This window comes from Hetaerina americana, unplaced genomic scaffold (assembly GCF_022747635.1).
Source record: "Hetaerina americana unplaced genomic scaffold, ioHetAmer1.1.p SCAF_8, whole genome shotgun sequence".
Classification (NCBI taxonomy): Eukaryota; Metazoa; Arthropoda; class Insecta; order Odonata; family Calopterygidae; genus Hetaerina; species Hetaerina americana.
The window spans coordinates 37795858-37814815 of record NW_027287427.1 but is presented as its reverse complement, the minus strand read 5'-3'; the positions used below and the strand labels follow the sequence as shown (position 1 = coordinate 37814815).

At 38.7% G+C, this 18958-nt stretch overlaps 1 protein-coding gene across 2 annotated transcripts in view; it reads right to left on the bottom strand.

Moving 5' to 3' along the window:
- Positions 1 to 8527, bottom strand: part of AP-2alpha (adaptor protein complex 2, subunit alpha) — an 86912-nt gene extending 78385 nt beyond the window's left edge. For both annotated transcript variants that reach the window (XM_071596318.1, XM_071596319.1), the window contains exons 1-2: positions 8420 to 8527; positions 7567 to 7673 (exon numbers count right to left, since the gene is read on the bottom strand). In XM_071596318.1, coding sequence (XP_071452419.1) covers positions 7567 to 7630 — 64 coding nt within the window. In that variant the 5' untranslated portion in view covers positions 7631 to 7673; positions 8420 to 8527. The remainder of the gene's footprint in view (positions 1 to 7566; positions 7674 to 8419) is intronic.
- Positions 8528 to 18958: the final 10431 nt, after the last annotated feature.

The window sequence follows — 18958 nt, the reverse complement described above, 5'->3', positions numbered from 1 at the left end:
CCGATCGAGCTACATAAATTATTCCCGAGGTTTCGCCTAACTAAGCACACTTTGGAACCCTGAACATTTCAGGAGGCGAATTAGGAGGGACGAAAATGACCCACGGCAGCGAAATCCAAGCAAAGCCACTTTCACTGAGCGACCACGCAAGACTATATTGTATTACCGCGACCCGATCGACAGTTGGGATTTGCGTCTGACGGAGAGGAAAATGAGCCGGAGGTGGTGGAGTGGCGAAAAAAGCTGTATAGAAAGCGACAGACGGCGTCTTGCCCCTTCCGTATTCATGTGCCAAAATGTGACGTCACTTCCGATGGGAAGCTCACTTCAGCCGAGGTTTCTTCAGGGGAACCTTTAGTCCAGACGGGTCCAAGAAAGTTATCCCGTTAGCCGAAGGAATCGACACCGTTCTCCCGGCGTATGAAGCCATTGGCTTGAAAACCACACCGAAGACATTCCTTTGGAAATACTTATTTGTCATTGGAGATGAATAGGACGTGAGCGAAGGAGGAAAAGAGATGTTCGTAATAATTGAGTACGGAGTAAAAGGGGCGTTAGCGCTTCCGTGAAACATCTTTTCTTTCGTCGCTCGGATAGAATTGAAATCGAACGATAATTTTAGGCCACAAGATTTTGGATCCAAAACATGGCGATTGCAATTACCAAAAGAAAGTGAGACAGCCGACAGGGCAGACAACAGAATATCTGAAACCGTTCATACGGAAGGAGTGGACAGGTAAATTCTGCAACATAACGACTAAACAAAACGAACGCTACACTGGAACGAATATTTCCGAGAAGTCAATGAACACCGTGGTCACTACCGACACCAAAAAAAAAAACAATACATGCGGAAAATGCTGCAGGCGCCATGCGCCTATGAAAATTTCCGCGAGCGAGGCCGAACGGACGCGAAGACAGGGACAGGCGCCCCCCGGTTTGGACGCACACGGCAGGGAAACCTCAACGCCGAAAACGCGCCTAGCAGACGTTGGTGGCTGAAAATCATTTCGCAAAGAGAAAACACTAACGGAATCCCACCATATACCACTATACTACCATTAAGGGAACACTTGAACCAACGCATCCACGCGAGAAGCACCACCGACGATTCCACACTAAGACGACCGACGATAACCCAAAAACGAGTTGACTTAAACCAAATAATTGCGAAGAGGGAGAGATGAAAAAAAGAGCTCTCCCGCCGGCCCGCCCGAAGCGAACGAACCCGTGTGCGCGTGTGATCAAATCGCTGCGGTGCCGTGGGAGCGTAAGCGGAGCGGTAACCTAGGCAACCGTGTCGCTATCCCGCTTCCTGCCCCTACCAGTCCCCCCTTCAGCGTGGCGGCAGCGGGAGAGAGGGAAGAGGTGGAAAACACCTCCCACTCACTCTCGCATGCGCACCAGTATCACCCCAATTTCTTCTTACGGCGGCGACCCCGAGGGACGTAAGGGGGCTGAGAGCAATACGGGGAGGGAGAGGGAAAATAAGGTGAGGGGGTGGCGGGGGTGGAGGGAGAATGTAGGGAGGGGGGGAGAGAGAGTGCGCGAGAGAGAGAGAGAGAGAGAACCGAATCGATGACGAGTCGTGCAAGCTTTTCGCGGGACTTTTCGAGAAGACGAGAGTGAGTGTTCTCGGAAGAGGTCGGAAAGCGTGAGGCATCCAAGAGGGCGAAAAAGAGAGAGAGAGAGCGAGTTAGAGGAGGGGGCGGGGACGTGCGTCACGCGGGAGGGGCGACGGGTGTGGAGCAAGCGGGGAAGAAACACACTCACCGTCTTGTTAACTGGAGGGGAGTAGCACACTGATGGCGTGGGGGTGGATGCGAGGGGGGGAAAGCAAAGAAGGGGGAAGAGCGGAGACGACGGTCAGAGCGCGAGGACACAGCAGGTGGCAATGAGGACGACCGATAGAGTGGGGTGGGGGGTGTGCAGGAGCGAGCCGAGTAGTGCGCGCCCTCGACCACCTCGGGTCGTCGCCCCGCGAGGAGGGAGACTCGGCGTAGCCCCCTTTAACCAATTCCCCATGTACAACCCCGGCTCCTGATGTTCGACTGACCAACACCCCAGGGAAATAATAATCTTTCGCTCCCTTCCTCCCCCCACCACCCCGATCGCAGATCAGAAACGTGATTCGACCCCGCTGTCAGAAGGGGGAAAAAATGAACACGGAGACGCACGAATGTAGGTTAACCACGCGCGAATAAAGATTTTTACCCGCCATTTCGACTTATGAATGACTTTATGGTATTTTGTGATTTCTTCACATTTCCGGCAAATCGGAGGGGGATAATATTGTTAATCCTTTGTGGAGAAACGACAGCATTCGCCCAAATTCTTCAAAGTTAGTAAGAGTTTTTGATTGGCCTAGTGGCCCACAAAACGTTTAAACCTAGAGGTGATTTACTGAAAAATCAAGCAAAAAGATACGGAACTCAAATTGGCTGCCCAATTTAATATTGCAACTTTTTCTCTGTGAATCATATTCAGCACCTCATAGACCTGATATCAATGAATTGGGTAGCAATTTCTAGGGCCAATTTGAATGACTGCAATAAAATTCCTGCACTCACTGCCTTAGGCATCCAACCCAACCACTGACTAATGCTGGGTGTCAGAAATTGGTGGGAAATGCCTAGTACTATCTTCATAAGAATCACAAACCTACAATTTAAAGTGTTTTCAGATCATTTTAAGTAACACACATGATACCCTCAACATACAGACAAGCTTTCAGACTGAACAGATTTTCATCCTGGCGCGATGAAGGACAAATAGCTAGCTTCATAATAGTTCTATACAAGATCCATCAAAAATGTCCTTGAACTCTTACAGGTTCCATCAGAACTTGGCATTGATATTTAGCTAAATGAGAGAGGTAGTCAAAGCAAAGACATCATGGAAAATGTTAATTACATTTTTCATTAATTATGTGACTATTTTGAAGCCTAACATCCTGCTAAAGAAAGACAAAAGGGAAATTAATGCTCAAAATTGGATATTTGAAACAATGTAAAGCAATTAACCATGGAAATATGATGGCATATAAAATCATTTGATTGGAAAAAAGGCTGTATTAAATCTTAGGATTGAAAATTTTTGATGGAGTGACTATCAACAAATATGGAAATATGACAGCATACACGTTTCAGAGTTCATCGGAAAGCCAGAATTGAACAATTCTCTATTTTATAAAATGATTTTCTAATGTGGATGGGGAGCCATTAATAGGGGACTGGTGCAGTTGTATGTCATGTCTGAATACCTAAAGATATACTTGAACCACCATGGGCTTAATGGACTACAAATTCAAAAACTAAAAAAAAGAGATAGTAGCATTAAAATTATTATATATACTTTGGTTTATATTCCCTCAAGATTTTCACAAAATTTTTACTATACTAAAAGCACACCAGCACTGAATGTTTTCTATATTCTCTCTTTTCTCACACAATCCATAAAAAACCAAGAATGAATACCCTTAAAATAGAAGATCTCATTATTTGTCATTTCATTCATGAACACTGCATAATTCACTACAATTAGTATTACTCTGAAAGGTTAGGGTGGATATTTGATAGTCCATGGACACATTCAATCCTGCATTCGTAAGCCTAAACTAAGGTGATAAAATAATTACACGATTATAACCTATTCCTCCAGAGTTGATTTAAAAAACGGTCACCTAACACAGCTATACGACACGTAATTTAGCACATTAAGTGCATGAGGACAATACTTTACCAGATCACACCAGCACCTAAAAAAAATGCACAGCATGTGTTGGCTAAGGTGTCCAGGGGCACTACAGAGATTGAACTGAAGAGTTTCGGGGGAATAACAAAACTTCTAAAAAGAGGCTATCACATCAACTTAATTACTCTAATATTTATCAATAGATAACACATGCCATAATATTAACCAGAATTAGAATAAACATCAGGACTATAAAATGGTTAACTACCAAATGCTGCATGCACTGGATGAATACAACGCCCCATTATGGTTCAACAACACCATGTATGTCACAAATCTCCATATCCTACAGCATTACATCAAGGCTAATACTTCTCTTGCAAGTTGATAATGCTTGTACATTATTACTAGCTTAAAATTGTTACTTGCAGGATAATATTCACGTGAAAAATGTAAGATAACAATAGGCCACTAAACTAACAATCAACGTGTTTCATGTATACATGGTTTAACTAGAAATTTAAAAGGCCACGCTACAGAACACAGAATCAAATGAAACAAACTAATGCCAATTCCTAATCACATTTGTGAAAAAATACCCCGAAGTGATATTCCAAAATAAAAAATCATGAGGCAAATATTTCTAATGAATCAGGAAATTGATTTGCAAAAACAACCCAAGCTCCATCTACTATCCCATACTTATTCAAAACTGAAAATGTTAGGTAAAACTGCATTTAAATATGCATAAAAGGCTATACAATACACAAAATTATAATATGCCCCTATTTGTTACATCTCAGATGTAGATTTCTCATTCATTTTGGAATTTCCATGTGAGAAGAAATAAAAGGCCATCCCAAATATTTAAATCTCATCACCCACAAAGACATCAAATATGTGCAAGAGCTACTAAAAAATTTATTTGAAGTGTTTCTCATCCTTTTACATAAACGTAATGTGGAGCAATTTTTAATATATCTTTAAAAAAGACATATACGCTGATATGCCTGGGATGCCAATGGGGACTAGGTGTGACAGAATGAGGGAAGAGACTTGAACGGTGTACAGCAGCTTGAAAAGTAACCCAGATTTCTTTAATAACTTTATGAACTATATTTTGGTGGAATTGATGAAGTTATTCAAGGCCACCTTCACCTGACTTGACCTTTTCCAACTAAGGCAGTTACAATTAACAGTATCATTTTCCCTTAACATTTCCAGGTCAATTATTTGTGGACAATTTCTAAATCAATGCACCATTATAATGTTTCTACTATCAGGTAATCAATTTATAGAACTTCAACACAGCCAGCAGGTCCCTAATTTCATGCACAGACAACAGTAGAACTGAAGGAATACTCATATACTAGAACTAAAACAACTATTTGATCAATTCTCCAATTACCATAATCTATTTCCCCTTCATTTCTATATATTTTTACCCAACATTCCTCGGCTCTAATGCCAATTAGTCAATACTTATTTCACACTGGACATCAAAACATATGAATAAATACAATTAAGAAAATATTGGCCAACTTTTAGCATAAAATATTACGTGTTACAGAAATTAAGGTGTCTAATACCAATAACAATCAATGCAAATATTGAAAAACACAAGAATCTGAAGTAGTGGCTAACCTTATGCAGGATGCAAAAGGACACTTGAATCGGTGCTATTGAAGCTACAGCAGTATTAATGGAGTGAATTAACAATATCCCAAGATGAGAACAGGAGAGTAAATGAATTTAAGGATAATATAAATGGCATAATATGGGAATTTTAGAATTTGGCATTTTTGTAAAAACAAGAGACAGTCCATGTTCAAACTACTAATTACAATTGAAGTTTATCTTTCGGAGTGGTTACCGAACAGGCAAGCAGCAGGACAGCAAACATTTCAAATTAATTAATATTCTTTGTTCAAGCAATTATCCAAGGGAAAAGTGCATCAGCCTCCAACAATTACAAAGAATCTAACATTTTAGATTTGAGAAATTCAATTGAACAATGGAAAAATAACCCTATTTGGCCATATTAAATAATTTAAATTGAATTTCAATTAAATCACAGAAATGGCTAAATATAATACCAATGATTTCCTTAAACAGAGAATATTTCCTCCTAACAACATAACCATAAAAATTCAAATAAAATATGTTTGCACCTGTGCAAAATTTATTCAGAAATATTGTTGTCAACTTAGTTTTCCCATTAAAAAAAAGGTTGACAGCCCCTAATGAGGATAAAATTATCAACTAAGCAAGAAAAAATTATGTTTCCAATACAAATCACACAATTTACCTATGCAAATGTTTTAACAACCACAAGATAAAACCCAACTCAGCTAAAAATATTTAACTTCTGTACTATGATCAGTTCCTCAAGATGGAGAGACAAACTGCAGGAGCACCTTACAATGAATTGCATCTATATTATAAGTCAATTGATACTAACCAAGGAGTGAATTTCTTTTAAAAAGAGGGTGCTGCCTATCATTATAAGAAGCCATATGGAATCTAGTAACTGAAGTTCTGATAAGTATCTCATTCTTTAGACAATAAATTAGTAACAAACACCGAATTATCAGGAAAAATTGAAAGTATAAAACATAAAACCTGTAAAGAACTTGGCATAACCTAATTAACAGGCCACTTATCAAAACTAGATTGGCAACATTTAACTGTTAATTTCCTAAATATATGATTACATTATTTTTTACGAAATATGAACAACAGAGGATGACCCAGAGAAACTATCGCATGTGTGGGTCTATTTAGAGATACGGTCAAAGTATGAGTTACCCACGACCAGTGCCGGACTAGATTCCAGGCGGAGAGGATTTTCAGGGGGTACTTATTCTGAGCACTGTGCGAATGTCGTGTGTGATTCGATAGAGAACCAACGGTTATGACGCTTTGATACATTCAGAAACCACGCTAAATCCGACGAGCCCAACTCTATCCTTCCACTATTGAAGAAGGGCGTTGGACAAAGGAGCGCCCTTTCTGAAATCCTATCACGCCTTAGTCCACAACCAAATATCAATGGCGCAAAGGATCCTAATTGCTAGTCACCTTCCTCATGGCTTATAAAAAAACTATTAGTTGCTCCGCGGGCAAAATCTATGCCTATCAAACGGTTTCTTAATCAACTGTCCACATCGAACCATCCAAGATCTCATCAAACGCAATGCTTTCACAGGAATAGCAAATTGTTACACGTTATTAAAATTTGTAATTATTTTATCTCGCCATAAAATAACCATAATTATTATTCAAGAAACTGTAACCATCTCGCGAAACATTTGTGAACATCCACAATCGAGAAAATTATCATAGGCTAGATAAAAAAATTCCTCCGTCAAAGAGATTGTATGTAGGTTAAACATAGGGTGTATAATCCTGATGGAATTGATACGGGTAAGGTAAATAGTTATACATATATATCGAGTTGGGAGACAATGTCGATGCACCCCAAATGAATTCTACAAATACCGACTTACTTAACGCTCACAACAAGAATTGCTAGTAAAATAAATTAGCGCACGCAGGAAATATGGTTTTGTTTACTGAATCTACCGATTAAAAATTCGAAGCCTGCACAAAATATTCTGCTAAATTCAATAAATAATTAATTAAACATATTACAGTTAACGGCAAACTAAAAATCGTCTCAAATAGCCAATCCACTTCCTTACTTGTGCTATTTTCTCAATTCGGTTATATATATACATTGAATCTCGAAAGAATCGAAAATATAGAACGCGACAATTTCATAACCACAGACTACTGAGAGGCACCAAACTGACAAATAATTACATCAGAACAAGTACTTCAGGAAAATTAGTTTGTTAATTGTTAACTCACAGTTACGAATGTCAGAAATGAAGACAGCGAGGCCTCGCATGCCATCTCCGCGTACGGCCGGCATCCTGCTGCCCCTTCACCCCAAAGGCGCAGCCACTCCAGCTAATCTAAAATAAAAATTTAACTTATGTGATACGGAAATATGACATACGTCAACGGTATAAATATTCGAGAGGTCGTTGACAATAATTGTCTAGGTTATTTGCCTAAGAAACACAACCTTCAACGATGCCCAACACAACCTACTTGCACAACCAAATTGTCAAAGTAGGCTCACACGTTAGGCGTCAGAGGAATTTTTCATGCGCCAAAATTTAACACTACTTGCAAGGTTAAAATACAAACGTTCCCGTTCCGTACATTCCAAACAGATATTGCAAATGCAACCCGACACTAAACTGACATACAATACGTCTGGTGTGTGACAAATTCGACAGAGAAAATAAAATATACCCAAGAATAAATTCAAATTTATAACACCAACGGTTCCAGGAAATATTCATTCATGGATAGTTAAATAATACCGGTGGAAGGTTTCGTAAAGAAATGACACGAGTTATAACGAACGATTGTCATATGTTACCTCAGTATTCAGTCTGCCGATGCAGACAGGATTTTATCACTATATGACAGATCCCCCCTCATTATTACCGCTAAGCTGCACAAAGAGGCATGCCAAACATTAAGGATCGTCAAATTTATAACATAGTACCTATTTTAAACACCTATAAAGTAATACACAGGTTCTAAAAGTTGTAGGGTAATATAAGATTTCCAACTTTCAACGACCAAAAGCATAATGAAATTTAAAGCCGGTAGTGAAAACAATGGACTGGAAACAAAACTGACTTACTGAGTTAAATTTCACGAAAGAGTTAGAGGTATATCCAGCAGGTGTTCTAAATATTTAGACAATAAGGAGTGCCAACACATTCGACGACGACCACCATTTGCAAGATGTGCTACCCCGTTCCACCCACCTTCAAACATCAGCACCCCCTATGAGAAAAACTCATGTTCCTCAAACAACTGATATGTGAGGAATTTCAAATTTCTCTCCGGGTGGTTTGGCATATCAAATGATGGAATTTTACGCCGAATTTCACGGTAATTGATAATTTAGACGCGGGATAGGGCAATGCAATGGTAAGACTCGGAGAAATCTTTATAAAAGTAGGGATAGTTTTATTAATAAATTCAGTATTTAAAGTTACGAGTCGTTTTAAACATTCCAGTTAACCGAATTTAGGGTCCCAGAATTGTTGCCAAGTTTTCATTGAATGCTGTTAGTAAATAAAATAATTAATAATTATAGCAACAAAGGTTACACTGGGTCTCTTGGATTTTAATGTTATTAAAATGGTCAAAGTAAGACTCTTATGTAAGTAGGCTCGCCCATGATAGCCTAAGAAACAGACTTAAATAGCATGGTTACTTAAAAACTAAAATCCCGTTTTGATGGAATCATTCCAATTCTTATCCTTCCGACGAGCTGTCAAGGCTGTAATTAAAGCTATCACTTCTGCAGTGTCTTAAAGAACAATGTCCCTTTTCCTTCAATTATTATCTTACTATATAATTTGAATACCATGTTGAACAGTTATGAATCTGTGGAGCATAACATATGGTCAAACTTTTTCTTTAACTTATGCCACATACCTCTCACCAGAACACATGAGTATACATTTTACCAGGTGGTTTGATAAATGCCTTAATGCACAGGACTTAGAGGTAGCTTTACTAGGATTGTTTGGTGATTTAGGCACCTATATAAGAAACGAGCTAGCCTGAAATGTCTGGCAATCTAGGTAGCACTTACTATTCTGATATTTTCTGGGACACTACAAAATTAAGGGATCATTGTGAAGAAAATCTCTTGGTGTCTAACAGTAGGTGTGCCGGCATGAAATAAAGGACAAGGCAATTGAAAATGAACCATCGCAGGCGAATTTCTGTTAACATCAATAGTATTCAATGAGAGGATAATTTTGGCAAGTTATCCTCTGAATTCGTGTCTTCATGTGCATACATGTATATTTCCTCGTGGGGATCAGAATGGTTTGGTGGCTAATGTACTGGTTTCCCATCCAGAGGGCCTTAGTTTTAATCCTGGAGGTGGTAGTTTTTTCAATGGTTCCTGATCCCCACTAGAGGTGCTTCGTGGAGAGCACTTCGAGTAATTACTCTTTCTGTTGGATAAGACATTAAGCTGTGGACCTCTTGGTGCCCCTCGTTAAGAGAATGCCAATGCTGAGTTTCTCTCTGCCCTTCCACTATTCCCATCCATCTCTAATGGTGCAAATGGCCTCGGCTGTCAGTCGCCTTCCCTCAATAACTGCACTCTTACTACTCCAATACCTGTTTCATAAAGTTTGTTTGGGGTCTTCGAGTTCATCCAATTACTTTGTATTCTTTTCTGTCTTTAGTATGCTATCATACCAAAATGTATTCTCATGTCTTTTGTACATCTTCCACAGCATTTTATCCTAGCAAACTCTTCATAGAATTTCCATGTTAATCACTCATTCAATAAATTTGCCTTTCATTACTCTTCATCCTGCTTCACCAATATCCTGGATCATCACAGTTGTATTAATTCCTGTCTTCTTATTTCAGTCACTGCACTTGACGTATACTTCCCTGAGGAGTAATATACTCCCTTCTCTGCAGATGAGAATCTTAATATTGTTTTTTTTCTCATTTCCTAGTCTTGCACTGAGTACATTTTATCTTTTTAAAGTTACTTCCTGCCTTGTACTAACCTATTATTTTGTACTTTTTTGTTCCTCTCGTTGTTAACAATTTTCAGTGAGAGCTGATAGCAAAAAATGCCATTTATTCCAGCATTTGATTGCTCTTCTAGCTATTGCCCTATCGCCAACTTTTTTATAGTGTTATTCATTTTATTTTAAATGCTAGTTAACCATCAAGTTGTACTGGTCTATTTATCCTAAAAATTAGCAATTATTCTCTTTTTGTCTGACACTAAAGCCATATTATTATTAGTAGTATGTAACCTCCTGATTTCTTTTCAATGAATAAAAAGTTCTGAAACATTGTCATTGTATTTTTTTTCCTAGTGTTATAAGTTCTGGAAATCAACTCAGCTTTGATTTATTTCCCTCTCTTTTCTCAAATCTTTGCTGCTGTATTATTTGATATTTAATAAAAACCATATAATCTTAATACACCCCTAAAACATTGCTTTTGGATATGGCCTGAATGTCTTCATGAGTGTTGACAAAAACTTGTCAAGTTTAGTCTTAACAAAGAATGTCCACTTCTCTCTATACTAAAGATAGAGTTTAACAAATGAAGGTTTGATTCTCTCATTGTATCATTAATATCTTTACAGTCTTCGCAGTAAATGACTGTATAAGTTATGCTTTCTCCCTATAATATTCAATCTGTACTCACAGATATTACATGATGGCAATGCTTCTGGGAAAATATTTTGGAAATAATCCTCTAATTTAATCTATAGGAGGAAAATAATAGGCATGGTGAATGAATTTAGGTCCAAACATAGAACCTAAAAATATAAGAGGCAGGTTAGTCCCTGGAATACTACACCTAAAACTGTAAAATCACAGTCCAGAGCTCACCAAATCTAGCTTGGGATCGCATTCCAGACTGACATCTCCTAATCAGTATTGTTTGTATCCCTTACAATAGAATTGGAGAAAACAATCACATAATTCACGGAAAATTATAGATGTAATGCAAAGAACCAAGCTTTAATCATTATCATTATTTGGTGGGATATGTAGTAGGTTTAAGGTGGATACAGACCACCTTAAACCTACTACTTAAAGATTTCTAAGCCTTGTCCAGAAAGGCATCCTGAAAATCTACATTAAAACGCACCCTCCAATTCCAGGTACTTTCTACTCACATTTGTAAGGACACATGTAGTAGTAGTATGTGTAATTTCATTGGATGTATCATAATCAGTCATGTCTAAACATTCATTTCAATTTGTTCATTTTCATAAGGTCACAGCCTTACCCCCAGATGTCTATCTCCATCAATCCAAGTTTTCTTACAATATGGTTATATGCACCCCAAGCCTTGCAGAAATCTGCAATAAACTCCTCCGCCATGTGAGACAGCATTTCATTTGTTATGTTTCTTTTATACTTTTCTGTTACTCCAAACCTTTAGTAGGTCTTCTTGAGTTATGCTGAATTTCGAGTAGGCATTCTCAGCCTCTTCCCCATTCAAATTGAAGATCGATAGTTGAAAAGGAAAAGTTCGCTGCAATAGTTTTCCTGACTATATTTGGGTCAAAATTAGTCTGGTGTGTATTCACACTCTGCCATAAACCCTAGTGGTGTCTTGCAGGGTGCTAAAGAATTAAAAAAATCCTATCCAGCACAGTCTTCAACATTCTACCACCAGTCGATATACTCTACAACCACCTTTCGTACCTTCTTAGAATTTCTCCCAACAACCACCTTGCCTCCACGGCCAAACTTGGTTTTATTCATTTGTTTTCCATACCATCCATTGTACTTTTTCTATTTTTCTCCACACCCACATCTCCTAAACCTCCAATCTACACCTATTATCTAGCCTCAACAAGCAGGTTTCCAAACCATAAAAAATATTCCATCCATATGAAAGTGCTTGGTAATCTTTTCCTAAGATCCTTAGTTATCATTCCTATCAGAAAGTCCCTCTTCCTTGTAGAAGTACCTTTGCCTAATGCAATTTTTCTTCTGACATGTACGTCCCAACTACTTTCACCATCTTGGTCTAAAACACTTCTATGATAGGTAAACTCTTACATCTCAAAAGCAAAGCCCATACAATTATGTATTGTTCTATGGTGAATGAATATATCTATCTGTCTGCTCTACTTTACACACCCTACTTGTAAAATGTTACTTAACCATCCTTCTCTTCAAATACTTCATTACCATTGTATAGTTTATATTGATTTTCATACCAAATATATCACCCTGATTTTATAACACACTCTGTAATGATGATAAACCTTCGGGTGACCAGCTAACTAAAACCTGATCATTCACTGATTTTATGAATCCCCCAGTGTCTTTCATACCTATCTCCAAGTCTTCCCATTCCCAAAGGGCAAAAGACCCTTCCCCTGCATATATATTGAAAACCAAGTGGTGATAATGAGCAGCCCTACCTACCTATCAGCTTATCTTCCTGCTTAATTCTGCCTATTCTGACTCTCCACCTGACATATACATCTGAACAGTCTGAGACATGCAAATGCTTCGGACATGTTACCTCATCCAGTCTACTCCAATCTTCTGAAATAAATTCATTATTTCTACCCAGTTTATTATGTCAAATGCCTTCTCCAATCCATGGAGCAAACAAATATATCCTAGTTGTAATCAGCATTTCCTTATGCATGACATCACATATACCTCTATCCTTTTTGAACCAAAACTGTCCTTCTCCAATTATTTTAATTACTAATTGCAATCCTTTTTATTACAATGCCTACCTTAGTCTTATGTGAAATCAAAGTTATTTTATAAGTCTCACATATGGATGATAAATAACTTATTTGTACTTCATGGGTAATTGTATTTGTAATTTAAATGCTTATATTAATATTATGTAACCTTTTCTATATGACAAATCTTGTACGGCCTGGCTGTATTAGATCTCTTGGGCAAATAAAAATTATTATTATATTATAAAAACTCTTTTCTTTTTTGGAATGGAACTAATAATGATTTGAAAAAGTCTTCTGGCCTAATTCTTCCCTTGTAAATGCTCTTTTCATTTAATACAAGAATTATCCAATAAAACTATTCTTTTCATGCTTTCCTAGCCCTTCAAGTAGTTCCATAGCATGATATCTATCCCCATGGCCATGCTTGATTTTATATCCCTTGATGACTTCTCTCCCTCTCAATGACTACAACCTCGATGTGGTGGAAGGGCTTGTGCATTCCGATGACCCCTAGAGCTGTACTGGTGGGAGTAATAATAATTGTTCCTGGTAGAGTCACCCATGCCAGATAGGTCAAAGGTTAGGAGCCAGACAAAAGGTAGTCCACACAGTGTCTGTTCCTCAGTAAGGCAGCTGCAAAGCCATCTGACCCCAGTGGGGAGTCCATTGAGTGATGGTGTCACGGTAAAAACACTATTGACTAGGCCACGGGAGACCACCTCAATTATCACTCCCAAGATTTAAATGATGGACAATACAGAGATTTTGAGTCCTGGCAACTACGGGGCTCGGCCCAATCGGCCATGTGTCGTGCCCGGCAGCGGGGGAGGCAAGGCTTCCGCGGTTGTCATCCCACGAAACCCTTGCAAAGGAAAACCAGCAGCAGCAGGACAGAAGACGGAGGAGAAGAAGACCAAATTAGTTAGAATAGGAACGTGGAATGTTAGGACAATGAAGAGGACAGGCAAATTGGAGAATGTTAAGTGAGAGATGGAAAGGGGAAATATACATATTTTAGGTCTATGCGATGAGATGGAAAGATAGAGGGGATTACTGGAGTGATAAGTATAGAATAATATACAGCGGTGGGGACGAGAGCCAACGAGGGATTGCCATAGTATTAAATGAAGAGGTAGGAAGAAGCATAGTCAACATAGAGCAGGTAACGGATAGAATACTACTAGTAGAGATAAAAGCAGAAGCGACGAACTTGGTTACTATTCAGGTATACATGCCACCGAGCAACCACAAGGAAGAAGAGGTCGATAGGATATACAATCAGTTAGAGGACATAATCACGTGTGTTCCTGCAGGGAAACATTTGATAGTGATGGGGGATTGGAATGTGACGGTAGGCGAAGGAAGAGATGGTGATGAGGTGGGGGACTATGGTTGAGGCACGAGGAATGACCACGGGGAGAAAGCAGTTGCGTTCTGCAGGAGACGGGGGCTAGTCATCACCAACACTTGGTTTAGACACCACTAAAGATGCAGGTATACATGGAAAATGCCAGGTGACTCAGAAAGGTATCAGCTAGATTATATCCTGGTTAGACACAGGTTTAGGAACAGTGTGATAAATTCGCACAGCTTCCCGGGAGCAATGCGGACTCTGACCACAATTTAGTTGTTATGAAATGTAGTGTCCGTTTCAAATAGATAAGGCAGGGGCGGCGGGTGAGAAAATGGAATGTAGAAGCATTAAATGGTTTGAAAAGGAAGGAGTTCAAAAAGGCGGTAGAGGAAATCATGGAGGATGGTAAAGAGCTAAGTACTATCAAAGAAAAATGGGAAAGCATCAAGAAAGGGTTTTCAAAAGCCACAAAAGACACTATTGGAATGCTAAAGGACTAGGAAATCATGGATCGCGGATGAGATGATTACAAAGATAGATGAGCGGAGAAAATGGAAGAATGTAAATACAGAGTTAGGCAAAATGAAGTACAAAGAATTAAACAATAAATTGAGGCAGGCAACAATTAAAGCAAAAGAAGCATGGTGGAAGATGCAGTGCGAGGATATGGAAAGTCTGCAGAGGAAGGGTGAAATTGGTGCGTTGTATAGCAAAGTTAAATCTTTATTGGCAAGTAAGAAAGGCAGATCTATGCTAACAGTTAGAGATAAGGCGGGTAAGATAATAGTTGACTCAGGAAAGATTCAAGAGAGATGGAAGGAATATATAGAAGAACTGGATAGTAAAGAACTTAGACCAACAAAGTTAGGAATAGAATAGGAACATGACATAGATGAAGATAGCTTAGGTCCAGGCATACTCAACAATGAGATAGAAAGGGCATTAAGGAAGATGAAACTAAATAAGGCCGTGGGGGTGGATAACATTCCTGCGGAACTACTGTAATGTTTAGGAACATGAGGGAGGAAGAGGCTATACAGGCTGATTTGTAGTATCTGTGAGGAAGGAATCTGACCGGAAGACTATGTGTGATAAGTGTTAGTTCCTATTCCGTAAAAGGTAAAGGCTATATCATGTGAGGACTACAGGACAATAAGTTTGATATCCCATGCAGCTAAAGTTGTTCTCAGGATCATCAACAAAAGGATAGAGAGTATGGCAAATGATTACTTAGGGGATAATCAGTTTGGGTTCAGGAAGGGGAGAGGTATGTGTGATGCCACGGCAGTAATTAGGTCACTAATCAAGAGGAATATAGAATACGATCAGGACATATTTGTTTGTAGATTTCAAAAAATCATTTGATATAGTGAATTGGGAAAAACTAATGAGTATATTGAAGAAATAGGAATAGATTGGAGGGACAGGAGGCTAATCCACTACCTGTACATGTCTCTAACTGCTCAGGTGGAGGTGAGAAATGGGGAGTCCGGTTGGGCAGTGTTAGGAAGGGGTGTAAGGCAGGGTTGCCCATTATCACCATTGCTGTTCAACCTGTATGCAGAGGAAATGATCAAAGAGGCATGGGAAGAACTGGAGGTAGGGATGAAAGTGGGGGGGGGGGGGATTCGTAAAATAAGTTAGATTCGCTGATGACCAAGCTTTAGTTTGTCAGTCAGCTAAAGGGTTGTAAGTATTGCTGAGTGAATTGGAAACTCAGGGCGATAGATATGGGTTGAGAATCAATATTAATAAAAGAAATGTTATGCAATTTCCAGAATGAAAAAGGCTAAGCTAAACATTAAAATAGGAGGGCAAAAACTAGAGCAGGTAGAACAGTTTATGCATCTCGGAAGTGTTTTGGACCGACATGGTCAAAGTGGTAGGGACGTAAGGAGAAGAATAGCCCTAGGCAAAGAGGCTTTCACGATGAGGAGGGAGTTGATGACATGGATGTTGAGTAAGGATATTATGAAAAGACTCGTAAAAACTTTGACATGGAGCGTAGCTATGAACGGTGCGGAAACGTGTTCAATGAAGCAGGATGACAGACGTAGATTGGAGGCTTTTGAAATGTGGGTTTGGAGAAGGATGGAGAAAGTGAAATGGACAGAGAAGAAAACAAATGAGGAAGTACTTGGTATGGTGGGCGAAGAGAGGGGTTTGTTGGGAGAAATCCTATGGAGGCAGGAAAAGTGGATGAAGGGGTTATTGACCGGCAGTGGGATGTTGAAGACTGTAATAGAGGGAGAATGTTAGGCAAACGAGGAAAGGGAAGGAACAGGATAGGAATGTTGGATGGGATGAAGGGAGGAAGAAAGAACTCAAAGATGAAGATGGGTCTGATCTAGAGTAGGATACTGTATTTTGTTAAGAATCACAAAATATTTATTTAGTAGCTGTGTCCACCCAAACACCTACCTTAACCAGTAGATTACCTAATAATAATATATTATAGTAGGCACAGATTTAGAATGGCATGGATTCATTTTCACATTTTCCAGGGAGCAGGTTCAGATTCAAATCATAACTCAGTACTAAAGAGATGTAACGTACGACTTAAGAGGATAAAACAGGGAAGGTTGATGAGGAAATGGAACATGGAAGCATTAATCGGAATGATAAGAAAGGAGCCTGCAGGCTTCAGAGAAAATCATGAGTGAGGACTCAGTGATGGTACAAAAGAAGAAAAATGGTAACAAAAAATTTAGATCAAAAGTTGCAAACAAAGCTGCGGAAACAGAAAGGGCAAGGAAACCATGAATTGCGCATGAGATGATTAGGAAGACAGACAAGAGAAGAAAATTGAAGAATAAAAAGACACAGATAAATAATAAACTGAGGAAAGAAGCATGATGGTTGATGCAGTGTAAAGATATGGAGATTTTACAAAGCAAGGGAGAAATGGGTGCAGCGCTCAGAAAGGTAAAAGCACTATCAGGAAGTAGGAAGGGGTAAACCTGCACACTATTAGAGATACGGCAGGAAAATTATTAATCAAACCACTAAAGATTACTGAGAGATAAAGATGATTGATAGAGGATATACATAGTAAAGTAATTAGACCAGCTAATTTGGACATGGAAAGAAAATATGACAAAGATAGGGATAGCTTAGGTCCAAGAATACTTCATTTCAGATATAAAAAGCTTTTAGGGAACTGGAATCAAAGAAGGCTTTAGAGATAAATAACATCCCTGCAGAATTGCTTAGGTGTTCGCCAAAAAAGTGGAAGTAAGAGCTTTCTGGGCTGATTCATAGCATTTATAAGGAATCTGTCCAGAAGATTTGCTTAGATCAGTGTTAGTTCCATCTCAGAAAAGGGAAAGGCATATATGGGAACTGTAGGACAATAAATTTGATTTTGCATATAACTTAAGTGTTAATTAGTATCATCAATAAGAGGATATGGAGGAGGGTGAATGATTTATTAGGGCATGATCAGTTTCTGCTCAGGAAGGGGATGAGTACACATGATGTAATAGCATTAATAAAGTGATTAATAGAAATGAGTATTAAGCACAATGAGAATGTTTTTGTTTGTTTTGTTGATTTTGAATAGTTATTTAAGGGTAAATTAAATGGAATAAATTAATGTATTAGAAATGATAATAGTAGACTGGAGAGACTTATCGACAACCTGTACATATCTCAGACTGCTCAGTTGAGTGTGGCAGATGGAGAGTCAGGATGGGCAGTGTTGAGAAGAGGGGTGAGACAGGAGTGTCCATTAAAACCCATTCTTTTTAGCATCTATGTGGAAGTAGTGGTATAAAAAGCATGTGAAGAACTGGAGATCATAATGAAAGTATGTGGGCAATTCAGAGAATGAGTAAGTTTTGCATATGATCAAGCTTTAGTAAGCCAGTCAGCCAAGGGGTTGAAAGTATTGCTGAGAGACTTGAAAATTAGTATGATAGGTTTTTTATTAATGTCTACAATCATTGCTTTATGTGTTGCAGGACACAGCTATGCATAGAATGAGAATTATTTATAAGAATATGAAGGTAATTAGATTCTCAGTAGCAAGGCAAAGATTGAAATTAAAGTTGAGGGAATTAAAATTGAACTGGTTGAACAGTTTTCCTATTTAGGTAGTCTTTTTTGGATGAGGGTGGGCAGCACTGTATTGAAATTAAAAGAAGAAATGAGTTAGGCAAAAAAGTGCTGACAAAGAGGTGGGCGTTGATGACAGGTACCTTAAGTCATGATGTAAAGAAAATACCAATGAAAACTCTAATATGGAATGTAGTTTTGAATTGCTCAAACACTTTTTGAGTTATATCAATTCTTCCACCAAATTATTACATCTTCACTTAAAGTTCTTGCCATTGTTCTTTACCGTATGCATTTCTCTCAATGCCCATTGTACTTCGCCCACTTTCGTCCAAAAACTTCCTAAATAAGTGATGTGATCCACATGCCTTACTTTATAATCTTGTTGGCACTGGTTCAGCAATGTGGCCAGTAGTGATTGAAATCCTTTATTTGACTGTCTAACTAAGACTTCATCATCAGCTAACTGATGCAGGGTGTAAAGCATTCAGCTAATAATCATAGGGTCCTAGGTTCATATCCTGGGTAATATCTATGGGAAA